Source organism: Lasiodiplodia theobromae, assembly GCF_012971845.1.
Source record: "Lasiodiplodia theobromae strain AM2As chromosome Unknown scaffold_25, whole genome shotgun sequence".
Taxonomy (NCBI): domain Eukaryota; kingdom Fungi; phylum Ascomycota; class Dothideomycetes; order Botryosphaeriales; family Botryosphaeriaceae; genus Lasiodiplodia; species Lasiodiplodia theobromae.
The window spans coordinates 128,348-145,566 of record NW_023336458.1 but is presented as its reverse complement, the minus strand read 5'-3'; the positions used below and the strand labels follow the sequence as shown (position 1 = coordinate 145,566).

At 52.9% G+C, this 17,219-nt stretch overlaps 5 protein-coding genes across 5 annotated transcripts; 1 reads left to right on the top strand and 4 right to left on the bottom strand.

Annotated features, from left to right (window-relative positions):
• Window positions 1-105: 105 nt before the first annotated feature.
• LTHEOB_8041 (ABC metal ion transporter) lies at window positions 106-1,751 on the bottom strand (the record flags this gene model as incomplete). The annotated part of the gene is made up of 3 exons (XM_035517475.1): window positions 106-195; window positions 245-857; window positions 1,576-1,751. 3 exons carry the CDS (start codon window positions 1,749-1,751, stop codon window positions 106-108), a joined length of 879 nt encoding a protein of 292 aa, XP_035370588.1.
• Window positions 1,752-3,336: 1,585 nt separating this feature from the next.
• On the top strand, window positions 3,337-3,780 carry LTHEOB_8040 (uncharacterized protein; the record flags this gene model as incomplete). The annotated part of the gene is made up of 1 exon (XM_035517474.1): window positions 3,337-3,780. One exon carries the CDS (start codon window positions 3,337-3,339, stop codon window positions 3,778-3,780), a length of 444 nt encoding a protein of 147 aa, XP_035370587.1.
• Window positions 3,781-6,804: 3,024 nt separating this feature from the next.
• LTHEOB_8039 (Cation efflux family protein) lies at window positions 6,805-8,489 on the bottom strand (the record flags this gene model as incomplete). The annotated part of the gene is made up of 5 exons (XM_035517472.1): window positions 6,805-6,884; window positions 6,941-7,306; window positions 7,366-7,552; window positions 7,605-7,835; window positions 7,917-8,489. 5 exons carry the CDS (start codon window positions 8,487-8,489, stop codon window positions 6,805-6,807), a joined length of 1,437 nt encoding a protein of 478 aa, XP_035370586.1.
• Window positions 8,490-9,503: 1,014 nt separating this feature from the next.
• LTHEOB_8038 (Patched sphingolipid transporter) lies at window positions 9,504-13,488 on the bottom strand (the record flags this gene model as incomplete). Its single annotated transcript, XM_035517471.1, has 3 exons — window positions 9,504-9,613; window positions 9,691-13,153; window positions 13,210-13,488. The coding sequence occupies 3 exons, from the start codon at window positions 13,486-13,488 to the stop codon at window positions 9,504-9,506; spliced, it is 3,852 nt and encodes a 1,283-aa protein (XP_035370585.1).
• An 899-nt stretch (window positions 13,489-14,387) lies between these two features.
• On the bottom strand, window positions 14,388-16,566 carry LTHEOB_8037 (Ser thr protein phosphatase family protein; the record flags this gene model as incomplete). The annotated part of the gene is made up of 4 exons (XM_035517470.1): window positions 14,388-16,113; window positions 16,165-16,276; window positions 16,417-16,492; window positions 16,558-16,566. The coding sequence occupies 4 exons, from the start codon at window positions 16,564-16,566 to the stop codon at window positions 14,388-14,390; spliced, it is 1,923 nt and encodes a 640-aa protein (XP_035370584.1).
• Between the last annotated feature and the right edge of the window lie 653 nt (window positions 16,567-17,219).

The window sequence follows — 17,219 nt, the reverse complement described above, 5'->3', positions numbered from 1 at the left end:
GTTCAAAGCACACCATGCAACACGGGTCATCATTTGAATCTACAGAGGGGTCGGACATGGCTGTGACCATAGGCGGGATACAGTTCGCCACGAGCCGTTTCAAAATCATCTCTTCCAGAAGGGTATTGGTGGAATGCTGTTGTTGATCCAGGTACGCGATAAACTCTTCTTCATGGCCTTGTAATGCACGAAGGTCTTTAATGTTGCGTATTTGGCAGTCCAAATTGTGTCGCAAGTAACCTACAGTTCTTTGTTGCCGCTGTTCAACGTGCGAGAGATTGCGTTCTTTACGCTCTTGAGCTCGTTGACTTAGCTTTGATAGCCCAGCATCCTCACGGTATGTCAGAACATCAAAGAGAGCATCTTGTTCGCTTCGAATATCGTCGACGAAGCCGTAAAGTAGATTGTCTCTTTCTTCCCGCAGGTCCATGGCTTCCTGACATAGCTTTGTCATTTCTTCGAAGTGTTCTTTCCACTCGGCAAAGTATTCTGAGCGATAACCCAATTGCCTACGCCATGTACTGCCCGCGATAAATGGATTGCGGAGCCGTTCACCAGTCTCGGAATCGGTGTAGTACTCGTCATCTTGGCAACCCTGGGTGAATATTTCTTCTACCTCCTGCGCATTGTTCTGGGGAACTTCATCGTCAGCTCGTTCCTTTGCCTCCTGCGCATTGTCATCGACAATTTGTTCCTTTGCTTCTTGCGCATTATCATCGACAACTTCATCCTCAGCTTGTTCCTTGGCTTTTTCTTGGGTCATAGTCGCGGCGGCCGCTGGAAGTGAGTGGAAGGGTAGTGTTAACAGTGTAAGGAGACACAGTGCTGGATCGCTGAAGTTGTTGGGCAGGTCTGTCCTAGAAATAAGCTCAAGAAGCAATTTCAAGCTTCATTGATGAAATTGTCACAAGAACTGGACCCACTTGATACATGGTTGGGTCCACCTCGAAGTGTTTGTTCAGCAGAGCACCGTTACATAAAGAGAGGTAAATACCAACTGTCGCTGGCAAAACCTAAGTCTTAGACCGTGCGGGTCAACATTCTCTTTTATAAAATTAACTTTTTACTATAGTAGATATCTGTAGACTTAGCCATCACTACAGCAATGAGAAATAACTTGGATTTTAATTTCGTTGAAATTATACTGTAGCTAAAAGATGGTGGATTTTGGTGGGGAGTTGGATTTGACCGGCGGTAGTTGGGTTTCGCCGGCGATGACTGTAAGGAATTGGTCCAACCCACCACACCACGCCTTCAGTGTGGGCCCTTCCGAGGGAAAATGAGTTATTGAAATGAACGTGATGAGCGATGATTCAAGCGTAGTCAGTTAATAAACTATGTCGGGAACGCATATTCATATTGACACCTACATGACAGCGGTGTATGGTTCACGAATCCAGAAGATGTCATCACATGAAGATTTATTTTCTTTTCAGGAAAAGAGAGCGAAATCATTCAGGAAGAGCAAATCCAAAAACAAGTGCATGGCACCCATGTTTGGATTCTTTTTCATTTTTTATTTTTTGCGAGAACAGCCACAACGAGCTATCAAGAATTTAGTCTCTCTCATCATACAGGTCATCATCCAAGAGCACATCTTCCTCATCGTGAAGGTGCTTCGCAGACTTCTTGGCAGACTGATGCTTCTTGTTCCTCCTGTAAGCGCTCTGCTTTACCCAGCAGTAGCTTCCGTCAACCTTGACCCGGACGGGGCCCTTGTCATTCTTGTTGTTCTTGTTACCGTGAGCCATTGCGATGCTGGTAGCTGCTGCGGCAGGATAGTCGGATATCGGTTCCTGCTTTCTTAAATATAAACATGTACTGAAGTTGTTCAATCAAAGTCTTTGTTTGCGTTGTTTTGTAAAGTTGTTTCGTTACTGAACAAAGTCTTGTGCAGTGTATCATTTCAGCGCGTGCCTTAGGGAAGTTTTCTTTGATGTCAAAGTAGCCAAGGTCCGCCTATCTTACATGATTAGGAGCATCCCTCCAATGATGACGTCTATGGATGACGCGAGACCACTCAATTTATATTGTACAAAGCCGTTCCGATGATTTATTCTGTAGGCAATCGAAAAGCTAAAAAGAAACCCCTGATTAACAGTGATAATACTTTGCCTGCTCTTAAAATTAGAATCTCCTTCACTAGTACGGCAAATCTCTTGTATTCCGCCCTATTGGGAGATCTCTGATTTACATCATCAGTTTAGTACCTTTCATGAAACCATCGGACCCATCCCGAAAGATCTTTGGTAACCACATTTCTACCATTTACAGCATGCATCATTAGTAGCTGCAATTCTAGTGCTTGTCGCGGTGCCTGTGACGCTCGTTTCAGTAATCAGCCCTGCAATACTTCCGATGTTTGTGGGGATACCAGTTCTGGTGGGAGTGGTGAGAGCGCCGGAACCTATGCTCCAAGTGGATGATGCAATGGGCTCCCATATTGTGAAGCCTCTATGGGGCTTCGCATCGGAAGACCCCAGCAGACGGTTCCGTTTTGTTCTTGGTAAGAGTTGCTCTTCACATGGTTCGTTTTTGTCTGTCGGGCTATGACCCCCGTCAGTTAGACGTAAATAAATGAAAAAAAAAAAAAAAGTAAGTTATGGTGTGGACTCACGCTCATTATGATCATCAAACTCCGCCCAGCCTTGTATTTTGGTTACTCACATGATGGGAAATATGAGAATCCCTCATTGAAGCATTTGATTTAGATACGTAGAATGAGTAAAATATATATTCTCCAGCTGCAACATTGTTGAAGAATGCGTGCCGAAAATAATCTGGTATCATAGAAGGTTGAGCCAGTTTCCTGTGGCTAAAATTTGACCAGTAGAGAGTGAAAGTTGTAGCAGGCTCACTCAGCGTTTCTGACGAAGTGTTCGGCGAGGCGCTTGGACTTGCTACCTTTGGCAATTCAGAAACCTATCTTTCACAGAAGAAGCCCGTTATTGCGTGTGCAGGGGTACGGGATAAGCCGGATCGCTATGCAGCTTCCAAGCGAATCACGCTCTATCGCCTGCTTGCATACTGCTGCCTTGGAGGTCAAACCGCCTGGCTGCGCTGTTTCAAGTAAGCGAACTTATTTATTCCATACATTATATGCTAGTGATGCTACACAGGCAGCCTCGTGTGACGTGTCTTCCATTCATCGACTGCGCCACAACCGATTATAATCGCCTGCATCTGCGCCTACCTCTTTCTGTGATTGCTCTTCGATTCCGCTGACTGCGCCTCTAGCTTATGGGGCCCTCGTTTATAAAGGCGCTGTCAGCGCTGTTTCTTGTCGTGGGTCGTGAACTTCCCCACACAGCTGGCCCTTTGGGGCTGTAACGAGCCATGGCCGACCCACTATCGATCGCGAGCGGTGCTGTCGGGTTTGTTACACTCGGTTTGACCGCCTGCAAGAGCATCGCCTCCTTTTACGAGACCTACAAGGACCAGGACGAGGAAACCAACAGTCTTGTTCGCAAATCCGAAGAACTTCGCGTCGTGCTCGAGTCAATCGAATGCCATCTACCACAGCTCCAGCATAGCCATCAGAAACTGGCCGAGAGCGTCGCAGCATCTATAGGGGAGCTGGTCAAGTCACTAGATTCGCTCGACCCGGCTGTTGCGAAAAGTCGCAAGGCTAAGGACTCGAAAGACTTCAAGGAAAAGCTGCGCACAGTCTTTAGTCGGGCAGCATATCCGCTTCGGCGTGAAACCATTCTTGACTTGAATCGCCGTGTTAATGACTGCAGAGAAAGCCTGTCCTTCGCTCTCACAGCTGTGGAAATGTAATTGGCTCCCCTTTCCTCTCTTTGCTAAACGAATGGAGTTGACTGGTAATCAGGGTCAGGAGTGGTTCTGCTTTCACAGAGCTCTCTACGCAGCTGAAATATCTGCAGGCATCTATGGCCAAGCTTCAGGGTTCCATGGATTTGGTTACTCCAAATTCCTCACAGCCAAATCACATTGTTTCCAGGTCAAACCCCACCATTGATCAGCTGGCATTGAAGATCTCCGATAGTACAGCAACAGCCGCTTTGGTAGTTTCGAGACAGCACTACACAACAAGGTTGTGCCTTTGCCGACCGCAACGATCGGGCCAAAAGGCTGTCTGGCAGATTGGCCCATTCGCCCTTTTCAGTCATGCTACCAGGTCAAGCAAGCATTTTCCAGACTGCCCTTATCACATTCGTTGGGAGAATACTCAGCGATACGGCGTTGAATTCATGCTGCCGACTTGGGGTGGGAAGCATTTTGTGCAAGCGTTTCTGAATTGGAGGGTGGCCGGAGGGGCCTTGCCACTAAGTCCAGGCCTTCAGGTCCGACAAGTTGTCTCCGACGAAAATCCCGCATTTCAAGCTCTTCACTCCATCAGTTCATGGTCCCCGCACATGAATCAATTCCAATTCCATGAGAAATTGATACTGCAGTCTTGTTGGTTCGGGAATCATTCCAAAAACGACAGGCGTCTCCAATGGTCATAAATAGTATAGGCCGCAATTTACTCATGGTAAGTGGGCAACATAATCTATTCTATATACTGACTCCTTACAAACAAGGCTGCATTTCTCGCCTTGTCAATTCGTTGGGAGATGTACCTCAAGTCTCCTGTCGCTATTCAATCATTCATTGACTCCTTTCGAAAACTTATTTTCGCCTTGAAGGAATATGGGGTCCCTTTTGATGAACATGCCGATAGTGGATTGTGAGTAGTATCTCCTAAAGAAGGAAAATGGCAGTTAATCGATTGATTTAGAACCCCGGGGTCTCTTCTGTTATCAACTATCATGCATAGGGCATTTGCATCTGGTGATGACCCATCCGATCACTTGTTTTGGTCAGAAATGATTAAGCTGCTTCGCGAAATCATAGTGTCATATGATCTCAAATTCGACAAGAGCACTCTCGGGATTTGCGATAGTCTGTATTCTCACAATTCTGCCGAAGAAAACAATGTCCTTCTTGTTGGGCTACTGCATGTAGAGATTTCTTGGTTAGATGGTACGTGGAGGTGATCTTCATGAAGAGTAAAGCTAATCTTCTACATAGATTTTGGCTGTTCCACCTTGGGAGAAGCGATATTGAGGCGATCAAGAATCGAAATGGGGCAGCTTATCAAGCAAGACCCCGACAAACTTTACAACAAGACGGCATTCGGCCATAGTGTCATACATCTGGCCGTTGGCTGGCCTGAAGGTCTTGAGCTACTTTTAGACCTTGGAGGGAAAGCATTGATCAACGACGTTGACGCCAAAGGTGGATCTCCCCTAGCGTATTCGTGTGTACGACACCATTTCGACTCTGCAAGAATATTAATGAGCAATGGTTGCCGCATCGATGCAGACTTGCTCTTTCTTGCAATCAGTAAACACGACCTGGGCCACTCAAAGATTCTTCACTTCATTCTCCCAGAGCTCATACGAAGACGGCAGCAACTGGTTCAGTTTGCCGCTTGCCATCTTGGAAAAAGCTTCGTCGACTCTTTGAGAATTCCTCCTAACGCTGTTCCTGACCAGTGGGCGGTGTTCAAAATCCAAGATGCTTGTCACAAGAGCAAAATTCCCGTCCCGGAAAATATGCGCCACTCAACCGACGGCCTCCCAGAGAATCAGCGTTCTGCAGTATGGAACTCGGTATTCGTCTTCTCAAGATCACACCCCTCGGAATTTGGCTTCCCAGGATCACACTGCCTATCAACTCTGGACTCCCTATGGTCAGCCGGATTTAGAGTTGGGCCAGACCGGTTGCCTTGGACATTCGGCTGGAATATTGACCCAATTAAAGACGTTCTAGACAAAATTGATTGGTTCATCAGCCGCGGTTTCGATATCCACAGTCGATTTGCTCATGATGCTGCAAGTTTTATGGCATATGGAACAATAGGACACAATAATGCCCCAGTCGGTTGGGATCTGGAAAAGTCAACGAAGAAACGCGCTGAAACTTTTGAGAAGATTTATTTTTCCAGCTACAGCATCGATCATCATTGTCCTTGTTCCGTCGAAGGATGTACCGCAGCGACAGCTTTTCTTGTGCGAGATGTGCCAGACTGTACTGTGGACGGATTACTTTGGTCTGTGTTTTCCATCGAATCAACAATCCAATTCAGCCCAGAGGAAGCCGAAAGCGGAATACCCGACACTGCTGGCTTCTCAACTTGCCACGTATCCGCGAATTATGCATGGGCGGGTAGGCCGTGCTGGTATTGTCGAGGCAGGGCACAACGCACTGTTTGGCAGAAGGAAAGGTGGATTCCATTGGCCTCAAAACTCCTGAGAGCATATTTGTTCCAGTACCTTCGTCTTACTCATTCACTGTCGTGCTGTAAGGCAGGTCTTAACAAGAAAGGAAAGCCAAATACCTGGAGATCTTTCGTCTGCGTACACGACGAAGACACCAGCAGAAAAAGACAAGAAGAAGAGAGAACCCGTGTAGTAGATTTGAACACTCTTGTTCGAGAATTGGTCGATGAGTTCAAGAGCGAGTCAATGAAACTAAGCATGTCGACGTTCATTGAAGAAGTCGCGAAACCACGAGCTGAAAAGCTGATGCAAGGATGGAATGACAATGGGCCAGAGAGTGGAGTTATCTGGGATATTGAGAGCGATGACTCTGCGGGTAATGTGTTGTCGACGATCCTCAAGGATTGCGAGACAGAGCCATCTTCTTAGGCTTAGACCATGAATGGATTGCTGCTCAATGATGAGTGTCACTGTTCGATTACTAATTATATTCTGAAAGTCACTGCATAATAATTTTTAGAAAGTATATTACATTCATCAGACTTCTATCCATCCCACAGTACTCATGCTTCTACTAATCTTCACTGACGTGTCCAGAAGGACCCTGGGTCGCATAATCCGTGGTAACAAAAGCTCTATCAACTTCTCCCAGCGCTGCAAAGCATCAGCATTCATCTCCTTATACCATCGGAACCAGAGGGTGAACATACCTTCACAGCAGTACTGCAGGGTCTCGGCAATATCATGCGCCTTCCTCAACGGAGTCTTCTCATCCAGCAGCACATCCATCTCCACCCACACGCCATCGCCTGCATGGTACGCGGTGACACGCTTCAGACCAGACACGACGGGGGAGAAACGATAAGCCAGATACAGCATCTTGCGCTGGATGCGGTCGTCGGCCGCGGAGCCAGTGAGCCTAGTCACGTTCTCGAGCGATGTCTCGGCCCAGTCGTAGATGATGAAGAGGGAGAGGAGGGCGGCGCCGAGGGGATCGAGCCACCAGAGGTCGGCTTTGGCGCCGATGACGGGGAACAGGAGGGAGAGAGTGTTGAAATAGACGTCGGTCTTGCAGTCTGCGTGATGTGTGGTCAATTCTCGGGCTGTCTCGAAACTCACATGGCAAGTAGCTTACCTTGGGCGAGAGCCTGAACTTGAGTTGTCTTGATGGGGATACAGCCAAACCAAATGAGACCTTTCAAGCCGATGGTTGCGGCCATGGCTGCAATTGCTATGATGGGGAGCTCCTCAGCCTTGCCGGTGCCGGGGATGAGCTTCCCGATGGACTCCTGCAGAACCTGTACAAATGATACGATCATGATCTAAACAGAGTCAGTTGAGAATTAATTCTCCAACGCCAAGACTTGTACTCACGATAGAGAAGACCAAGATACCCAATGGCTCCAGACGCCTTCTACCCACGGGAAACTTCGCCTTCAGCTTGCTCAACCTCCACGCCACCAGCTTGTTCGTCGTCCAAACAATTAGCGTGCACAGCAGGTCCAACGCCGAATCGACCAATGACGCAATCAGCGAAAGCGAGGACGAGAAGTACGCCGCAATGCACTTGGCTCCAAGCAGCAGGATATTCGCGATGACGTTAATCTGCAAAGCAACCACCGTCAGCACTTCATTATCACCACGTCGCACGAAAAAAACAATCCGAAACAAAAGAACGCCACTCACATTAATCGCCCACCTCGCATTCCTCCTCGCCTTCCTCCTCTTCTCCCTCTCATCCTCCGGCAACAGAGGCTCCACACTCTCACTCGTGGCCTGCAGCGCACCACCCGCCTCCGCAATGCCATCGTGATCGAAGTCCCGGGGATTCATGCTATCCAGCACATCATCCGCCATGGCCATGACCAGCGCATCGACCTCGAGCCAATCATCCAGCCTCTCATTCTGCTCCTTGTAAAAGGCCCGCACCTTCTTATTCTTAATCGCCTTCAGCTCCTCCTCGCTGAGCCGAAACTTCTCGAGCGAGCTCCGCCTCGGGTCCTGGATGCCGTCCCGTAGCGCCTTCTTGACCCGGTCGACGTCCTGCATGTCGCGCGCGGTGACGACGGCGTCGCGGAAGCGGAAGCGCGGCGGGAGAGGGTTGGGGTTGCCCGTGGTGGTGGAGCTGCGGCGGCGGCGCGCGCCCGTCGCGCGGCCGGATTCGAGGTCGTTGGATGCATGGTATTTGTACGTGTCGCGGTAGAGCGAGTCGTGGCCGTTAGAGTGGCCGATGGGGCGGTTGTGGCGGGAGGAGACCATGTTCTGGGGGTCTTGTTTGTTTGCTTGCTTGTTTGTTTTTTTCTCGGAAGAAGGGGGGTTGTGTCGTCAAGGTGGTCGGTACAAGTTGTGATAGTGGATTAGGCTATTTATGTTGAGATGGTGGGAGCAGTGGTAGAAGGTAGGCAGGTGGTAAGCTCTCCACAGGCCGCGGGGGAAGCTGCGCGTAAGTAGTAGCAGTGGAGCAGAAAGTAAGCAATAGACCGGAGGAGGATGCGAGCTCCCGTAGCTTTATTAGAGCCCGGTGGAATACGAGAGCAAGGCAAGAGGAAGCAAAATCAGGAATGCAGCAGTAACAAGACGCTTACACGTCGGCAGGCCGGTGTAGAGAGAGGGTGAGAGGGCGCGCGGCGCATATATTTACACCTGCACGCAAACGCGCAATAACGCGCGCCGACATCATTGCGCGAGGAACCCACAGGTCGAAAGAGGACAAGCTAACGGACAAGACGGCAGCGCCTTACGCGTTTCGGTAGTCAAGGGATCAGGCATTTGGCCTGAAACTTGGCAGGGCTGGACAGGTTCTGCGGAGCGGGAAGCGGATCGATGACGTATGAGGAGATGAACGGATTGCGCAAAATGGCGGGAGGGGCGCCGACACGTCCCGGCAAGCACATGCCGTGCCGGAGCCGGGAGATCTCCCACAACACCTCATCATATGTATGCAAACGCCGCGGCTTTTTCCAGCCACGGAAATCTCTCCGACCAGACCGTTCCTTGGTTTTCCGTAGGTCTAGAAACACCTTTCTGTGAGCTTCGATACCGAAATGCACATGCATACAATTGCTAAAACACCAACCCCAACTCCAATACAACTACGTCTACATTATAATGAACCAAAGCAACATCCGTCAGTTCCGAACACCGGTTCTTAGCATGCGTCTTCAGCGAAAGGAAATACGTATACATATCTAGTAGTAGATGCCACGACCCACCTTTCTTCACTTGGATCTATGCAATAGCGATCTGAACCGAGAGAGAGAAGTGTCGACTAATTTACATATCTTCCGAATCATAATCCTCGTCTGCGTAAAGCGCAGGATGGTATCCGCGTCTGCCACGAAGGTCCTGCTCGAGCCCACCGTCGGACTCCGAATCCATGTAGCCTACATTAAGTTAAATGTTAGCCATCACTGCATGATCGAAAGGGGGATGAAGAAATAAATGGCTTGTTAAAACTCACCTCTCCCACCAAACAAGCTGAGCGCCGCCGGCAAAAACACCAACGCATGCAGCGCGGCCCAGATGACGAGCGCGAGCCAGACGCGGAAGTAGTAGATCTCGAAGATCTTGCTACGGGTGAACGCCAGGACGGCGACGCCCAAGAACTTGGTCACCGTGATGCCGCTGAAGACGCTGCCACCGACGTTGGTCAGCGCGACCCAGGCGCGGGCGTCCTTGCCCCTGAAGCGCGCCTTCGGCGCCGCGCGCTCGAGTAGCGACTGCGACGGGTACGTGAAGGCGCGTGCGATGTGCGCGCAGAACTCGACCGCGATGCCCACGCAGATGATCAGGTTGACGAGCGACACGGCGTTGAGAGAGACGCCGGCCAGCGCCATGGTGCCCGCGATGTCGACGACCGTCATGACGACCGTCACCGTGACCACGAGACCAGTGCGCAGGCTGCCCAGGAGCGTCGAGGTGACGACCAAGATCAAAGCCAGCGCTGAGCCGACGAGGGCGCAGGTGAGCCGGACGATGGAGGCGTATTGGTCGAAGAAGATGTAGAACTTGGAGTATGGGAAGACCGAGATACCGGTGCGGTCGCTGATCTCAGAGGCAATCCGCCTGGCCGATGCGTAGGCTGCGATGAAGTCCTTCTGGCTGCGCAGCGGTGTGTGCGAGGTTCTGAAGTGAGAAGCCGGAATTGTTAGGCGCTTCGAATCGATAACCAAGGCATTTCCGTAGGCAGCCTTGCCAGCGAGCGGGCATTCGGCAGTAGTTGGAGATTCGATCCAGCGCTTGAGGTACTCGATGAACTCCTCGCCTTCAGGCATGCCCTTCAAAGTAGGGTTCCACGGAGGGCTGCGGTCAGCAAAGCAAGCCTTCTTGTCATCACCCCACGGGTCGTTGCCCTCATCGTAGCAGCAGCTATCGAGAGACGGGTTAAGCCAAAGGAAGTAGTCATCGATCCAGCTGGCTGCGGCATCCGCGATGTAAGACGTATCGGGCCTCTTCCTCTCTTGCTCAAGCGTATTCGCTAGCGAGAGCTCGCCACAAGTAGAGAAGCGTCCGCATAGCTCTTGCTGATGCCCACGTTGAGTGGCATTCAAGTCGCGCGTAACGAAGTAGACCGGAGGGCCAGCGCCAAAATAATCGTAGAGGTCGTTGAAGTAGTCGATGAGGTACGAGTCACTAGGAATGGCAATCCGCTGGTCGAGGCCAAGCTCAATCTTAGGCAGCAGTGCCAGACCTGCTGTGAAAAGCCCCAGGAAGATAGTGATGATCAACGTCTTCGTCTTCTTGCCCAACAGCGTCGGAGCGTAAGTCTTGCGAATGAAGCGCTGCAAAGCGCCTTCCTCGTCGCCACCGAAAACGACACCGGTGCTGATACCGCCTGGATCAGCACGTGTGACGCGAAGGCACGGGAAGCAATCGGCGCGGCTGGCTTCGACCCTACGCTGGTTAAGGGCGAGTACAGAGATAAACATGGTTACCTGCAGAAGGGCATTGATGAAGACAGCGCCCGCGGCATAAGCTGCAAAGTTCCGTACGGCAGGCATGCCAACAGCCGCACCTAGAGCGAAAGCCGCCGTCTCAGTTGTGGCAGAGAGCAGGATACTGGGGCCCATCCTGCCAAGAGCCTTTGCAACTCGTTCCGATACGGTTCCTTCGGCGTGACTGATGTTGACACGCTCGAATTCATGGACAATCAGGAAAATGTTGTCGACGCCGACAGCGAGAACAAGGAAGGGAATGACCTCAGCAATGATGAGGGTGACCTTAATGCCAACCGCAGAGAACAGGCCGACAGATGCCGAGACGGACATCAGGACGATGACGATACCAACCACACCCAACATGAACTTGGATTGAACAAGGGCGTTGGCCGGATTCTGCAAGATGGCTCTCACAGATAGCGTCGTAGATCCCAAGGCTAGCGAAGCGTAGATGAACATGATGATGTAGCTGATGACAACGATCTTGGCGTCGGTGTTGGTGGACTTGTTCAACTCTTGTTCCAAGCTGATCTCCGTGTTGAATGAAAGGCGAAGGCCACGTTCGGCAGCTTCATCCTGTACAGCACGCAAGAGGCTCTTGAGACCGTTCTCCCACTTCATGGCTGTCTCGAGCTCTTCAGTACCGTCTTGGTGATTGTTGACGACCCACGTGACAATTAGAGCCCTGGCATCAATGACGTTGTCTTCCCATCCACCCAAAAGCATCGAGGGGTTTAGAGGCTGTTGGAAGTCCGGTAGGCAATCCACTGGAGAATCCGCACAGGCCCGAAGATCCTTCTCCCAGGTCTTGGGGTTGATGTTGGAGAAATCCCCGCCAAAGTAGCCGGTGACGGACTGGACCACGCAGGCATCACCGGTAGGCTTGAAGCAAACGTCGTCGAAGGTGATTCCGTCAACCATCAGCCTATTCACCCGGTGTTCGACATCAAACCACCAACGCAAAGTCTCATAACTCAAAACAGGACCTGGCCCGGAGGAGTCGACATCATTGACCAAGAAGGCCTGTTCGGCACGGTAAAAGGGACCGAAGTTCTTGTCGAAGAAATTCTTCTCTTCAGCAGCAGCAGAGTCAGGCGCCACCCAGAGTCGGACCGGGTCTGTCTCCACGGTGAACCTAAGCCAACCCAAACTCAGCAGGACGACAACGACCACACTTGAGAATATGGTAATGGCAGGGAATTCGGCACATGTGTATCCCAGGCGACTGAAAACCTTATCACACCAGTCGTTCAGCTTATACTTCCTCGTGGGAGTTTCAAGGATACCAGCGGCGGCCACGATATCACCCTCATCTTCATCGTCACTTGGCTCCAGGTCCTGAAGAAGGCGCAGACGCTCCTGTTTGTGTTGGTAATGCTTTTGGTACGCAACATGGCCAGAGATGGCGACGGTGAGTAACAGGATGAACACAGAGTAGATGATGATGACCGCGAAGGACAGGCATGGCAGTACACCGACGTGGCACTGTTTGTTCTCCTCAACCTCGGGAAGCTCCGGGCAGACCGACGGACAGTCAACACAAGCACACCGGTACCGCTCATCCGGATCATTGCAAGCCCTGGCGCCCTTGGTCTGAGGCTTCAGACCGGGGTACAAACTGGGATCGGGGAAGTTCATCTGGAACGGGCTGCCAAGGAACTTCTTGTCGCCGAGGAACTTGAGGAACTGGGTGTAGTTCTTCGCACCACCTCCGATGAGATCCATGGCATTGCCGTTGGTAGCGCCGACCTTGACATCCTTGCAGCTGTCATAGAAAATTGAGCCGTAGTCGTTTGAGACCAGATGCGTCAGCTCCGTGACGACGAGCTTGCCACTCTTCGGCTTTGTATCCGTCACATTGACGAAAAGGGACTGGTCGGGCGAGCAGGTAAAGGTGCAGAACAGGTTGAAGAAGTTCTCCTTGCAAGCCGGGCAGGATGCGATGAGTGACTCGGCACGCTTCAAGTTGGACTGCAGAGCATCGATCTGTGGCCAAGACATTAGCAGTGGGCCGTTTCAGCACGGATGTCAGCTGGACGCACCTGTTCCTCTTCACAGCAGACATCAGTGTCGGTCCATTTGTCACCACAGATGTTCACAAGCTTCTCGCGAACATCCGCTTCCGGAGTCTTCGCCAGTCCGTTGTCGGGACAAGGCAGCTGCGGACCAAAGAAACCCTCGCTGCCGCAGTGCCCGCGGATGGCACATCGGCCCTTCTCGTGCTTCTGCGTCAACCCGTCATCTGCAGCAAGGCCTGTTGCGATGAGCAGGGCCAACAGCAGCGCGGTAACCAGCCGCGTGCCTCCCCAGCTTCCCCCCATGTCGAGGTCGTCGGGTATCGTTTGCGGGTAGGCGTGGGACGATGGTGATGCTGAGGCGCGGATGAGACTGTCGCGGAGGGCTCGGAGGCAGTTGAAGTGGCGATAGGCGGGGTATCAGGTGTCGTGGAGACGCGCGCAGCGCGGGTGGCGGGATGTCGTGTTGATGGTCTGGTGTTGATCAGCTAGGCGCAGCGGTGCTCGGTACGTAGGAACCCGCTGTTGCGACGCACGCACGTCACAGCCAAGCGTTTGGCTTGCCCGAGCTCTCCAAGCTGGCACCTGGCACTGGCCCGCTCCGCATTGCTCAGGCACATGCAAGCCCCACAGCTCTGTTGACCCCATCCACTTCGTGTGCTGCTGCTTCGCCGATCGGCGCGCTATCCACGACTCCAACAAACCTTGGCCAGCGCGCTAATTGTTCCTTCTTCGATCGATCGCGGAGGATCGCTGTCGCGTGCTCGACTTCACTGCAGCTGTCATGTTCGCACAAATCAGCCTTGTAGGGCTGAAACTGCTCAGCCTCCGCTCTGTCACGCAATTAATCAAATCACGACTTTTCCCATTACTCGCTACGTAACGTACAGGGGAATAATCTTTTTCGGGAAATACACACAGTGACGCTAATGTCTGCTCGCCCAGCACGTCTACAACTCGACGAAATGTGAAGCGATAAGAGAAAAAAGCCAAAGGAGAGCTCCTCCGAGTTAAGATCAGCCTGTGCCTGAAAGCTCGGAGAGCCGTATCCTGAACCTGCCTCTCCTTTCTCCTGCCTTGAAAAAACAACCCGTGCTCCATCCGTCCACCCGCTACTCCCTAGCTAGCCAGTACAGGTAGAATCGAATGTAAACCCAGAGAAGTCGGAAACTGCACAAGCATTGTCAATGCCGTGGATTAGTCGTTCACGAATCGCCGCCGCCGGGTGCGCCACCCTCCTTGAATCCGCCACGGCCACGACCGCGGCCTCTCTCGCCTCCCCTGCCACCACGTCCGCCGCGGAATCCGCCACGGCCACGGCCACCTTCGCTGTCGCTGGCTCCGCCGCTGCGGTATCCGCTGCCCTGTGCACCACCGCGAGTGCTTCCCCAGCCAAGTCCGCCACGGGGCTTGTAAACCCTAACGTACGGCTTGCCTTGCTTACCACTGGTGTACTCAGGATCCATCCTGTTCAGGATCGCCTGGAGGTCTTCGGCGGGGTCGAAGTGAGCCGTCATGCCACCAGCGGGGTTCTTGCCCTTGTCAATGCGCTGAATCTTGTCCTTGTCCTCCGCGGCAAACAAGGCCTTTGCGTCGTCTTCGGATCCAGCGTTAGTGATGAAAAGACCATGGATCTGAGGGCGCGCATTTCCGGCGTCCGGCTTGGGTCCAGCCAGCTCAGTAGGCTTGTCTTGGCCAGAGGTTCCGTTGGGCTTGGTCTCGGCAGGCTTCTCCGCATTGCCAACGGCCGGAGTACCGGCAGCGCTGGGAGTGGCGGCAGGCTTCGGGGTAGCGGGCTTGATTGGCATATTCGGTACAGCCGGAGCAGGCGAGCGAGTGGGCTGGGGTGCAGGCTTAGGCTGTTGCGATTGCGCCGGAGTGCCAGCAGCCGGACGAGACTGCTGAGGACCAGTGGGAGCCTGAGCGGGTGCGGCATTTGCGCCAGCCGCCTGTGCCTGCGGCGGAACCTTTCCACCGCGGTGAGCGAAGTTGAAGCCCTGGGCGCGCATTTCGGTACCGATCCTTCCCTGGTCAATGTCCAGAACCAACCAACCGTAAGCAGCGTCCGCCAGGTTGAAGTTCCACATGTTCTTGAATGCGCTCTCGTCGATTTGGCCCGTCGCGGGTCCGACATGGCCTCCGAATGGGTTTCCGCCGTTGGCGATGGTGGGCATCTTCTCAACAATGTCCAGAGCCAGCTTCAGTAGCTGCTGCTGGCTTTGGTTCTCCGCAACGGCCGGCTCCACCTCGGTCTTGACAGTCTCCCAGACATCGTTGAACGACGCACGGGAGGCCGCAAGCTTGCCGCGGTAGTGGTCCAAGGTCGGGTTCACGCTGAACTCGTTGTAAGAGCTACCGTAACGGAAGTGCAGGCCGGCGGAGATGGAGAAGTCCGCCTTCAAAGTCACGGAAAGCTGGTTGAGAAGACCCTCGCGAGCGGGTGAGGCGTGCGTGACGAAAATGCGGGTTTCCGTGGGGTCGTAGACGCGGTTGGCCGTGTCGACCAGCTCACCCATCTGCAACAATGTCGTCCACATGGTGCCTTGGCCTCCGGCAATGGTCGTCCTTCCCTCACCATTGTCAAACAGCTTATGCATGACAACCGCACCACCCAGACCAAGCAGGCGAAGCTTGATACCGCCGGCCTCAACCAGACGGGAGTGTGCTTCATCGATGATGTGAAGGTTGTTGATCTTGTACTCTCCCGAGCGTAGCTTCTCCAAAACCTGAACATCCTCGCATGCACCCCAGACCGTGTAGACGGGCACCTTCAGGTTGTAGGTGCCGTTGAGGAAGTCCGGAAGTTCCGAGAGCTTCAGGCCTTCGCGGACGTAACGTTCCCTAAGAGGCGGTTGCGGGGGTGCTTGCGCGATCGAGTTCTTCACGGCTTGCGAGAGGAGCGGCGAGTACTGGGCGACATGGCGGAGCGTCCTGATGAAGTGTCAGCTGCCGTTCAACCTTGCGTGGTACATGTGTACATACTTCTCGGCAATGCGATCTAGCGAGCGGTCGTCGTAGAATCCGAAGTCGCCAGTGTGGATGATAGCGTCAGCTCTCGCCTGGTCGGCGAGCTCGTTCAGAGATCTTAAGTTGCCTGGCAAATTGTCAGCCTCGGATGACGCAATTGACAGCGATCAGAGCGCGCAAACTTGCCTCGGACATCAGCAATGCAGAGGATCCTCGAGCTCTGAGCTTGGATGATGCGGCCTTGGTTGGGGAGCAGCGGCTGGGCACCAGGCGTAGGGCCGGCGGCTGGGCCACCGTTCGGCAGGAAAGGAGCGTTGTACGCGCGCGGCTGGTTGGGTGCTTGCTGTTACCAATTAGCATATGCAGCAAGGCAAGCGACGGCATCGCGTGCGCGCGCGCGATACGTACAGTAGCCATGAGTGCGGAGCTCGATGCGGCGAAAGCAAGAGGTATCGGGGGTGAGGTGTTCCGTCAAGCGCGTCCCGGAGCTTGAGCGGAGGATTCTGGGGTGCTTGGACCGCAGAAATTCGCGTGGAGATGGCGGGGAGCAAGGCCGGAGGATGGGAGCCAAGATGACGAGGGACGGCGGAGGGGTGATCCAAGGTCGTTTGCCGTAAAGCAGCGACAGAGCATCTTTGGCTTTGGAAGGCACGACCGCCCATATGCGCGCTAACCACATACGGAATAGTCCAGCCACGCCAGCTCGAACAGCTCAGCTGCATTGCCTGAGGCAACAATCCGATCGCTCGCCGCCAGTGACCTGTGGTCATGTTGTGCACCTGACTCACATGTGCTTTCATGGGGCCCGGCCAGACCAGAGCTCACTGAGAAGCTGCAGTGCATCCGTAGCGCAGTGGGTGGTGGAATTGCTACCTACCGAATGATCGGCGGCTCCTGTGAATCTCGGAGTAGTCTCCTAGAGCGAATCTGCCGTGCACGCATAGCCCGAGTTTGAGCAGTTGAATCGAGAGTGTCTTCAACATACTAAGACACTGAACAGGACAGAATGCACGTCTCGCAATGCGTGTGCAAAATCGAGAACTGGAAGCCACAGAAGAGGGGGGATTATC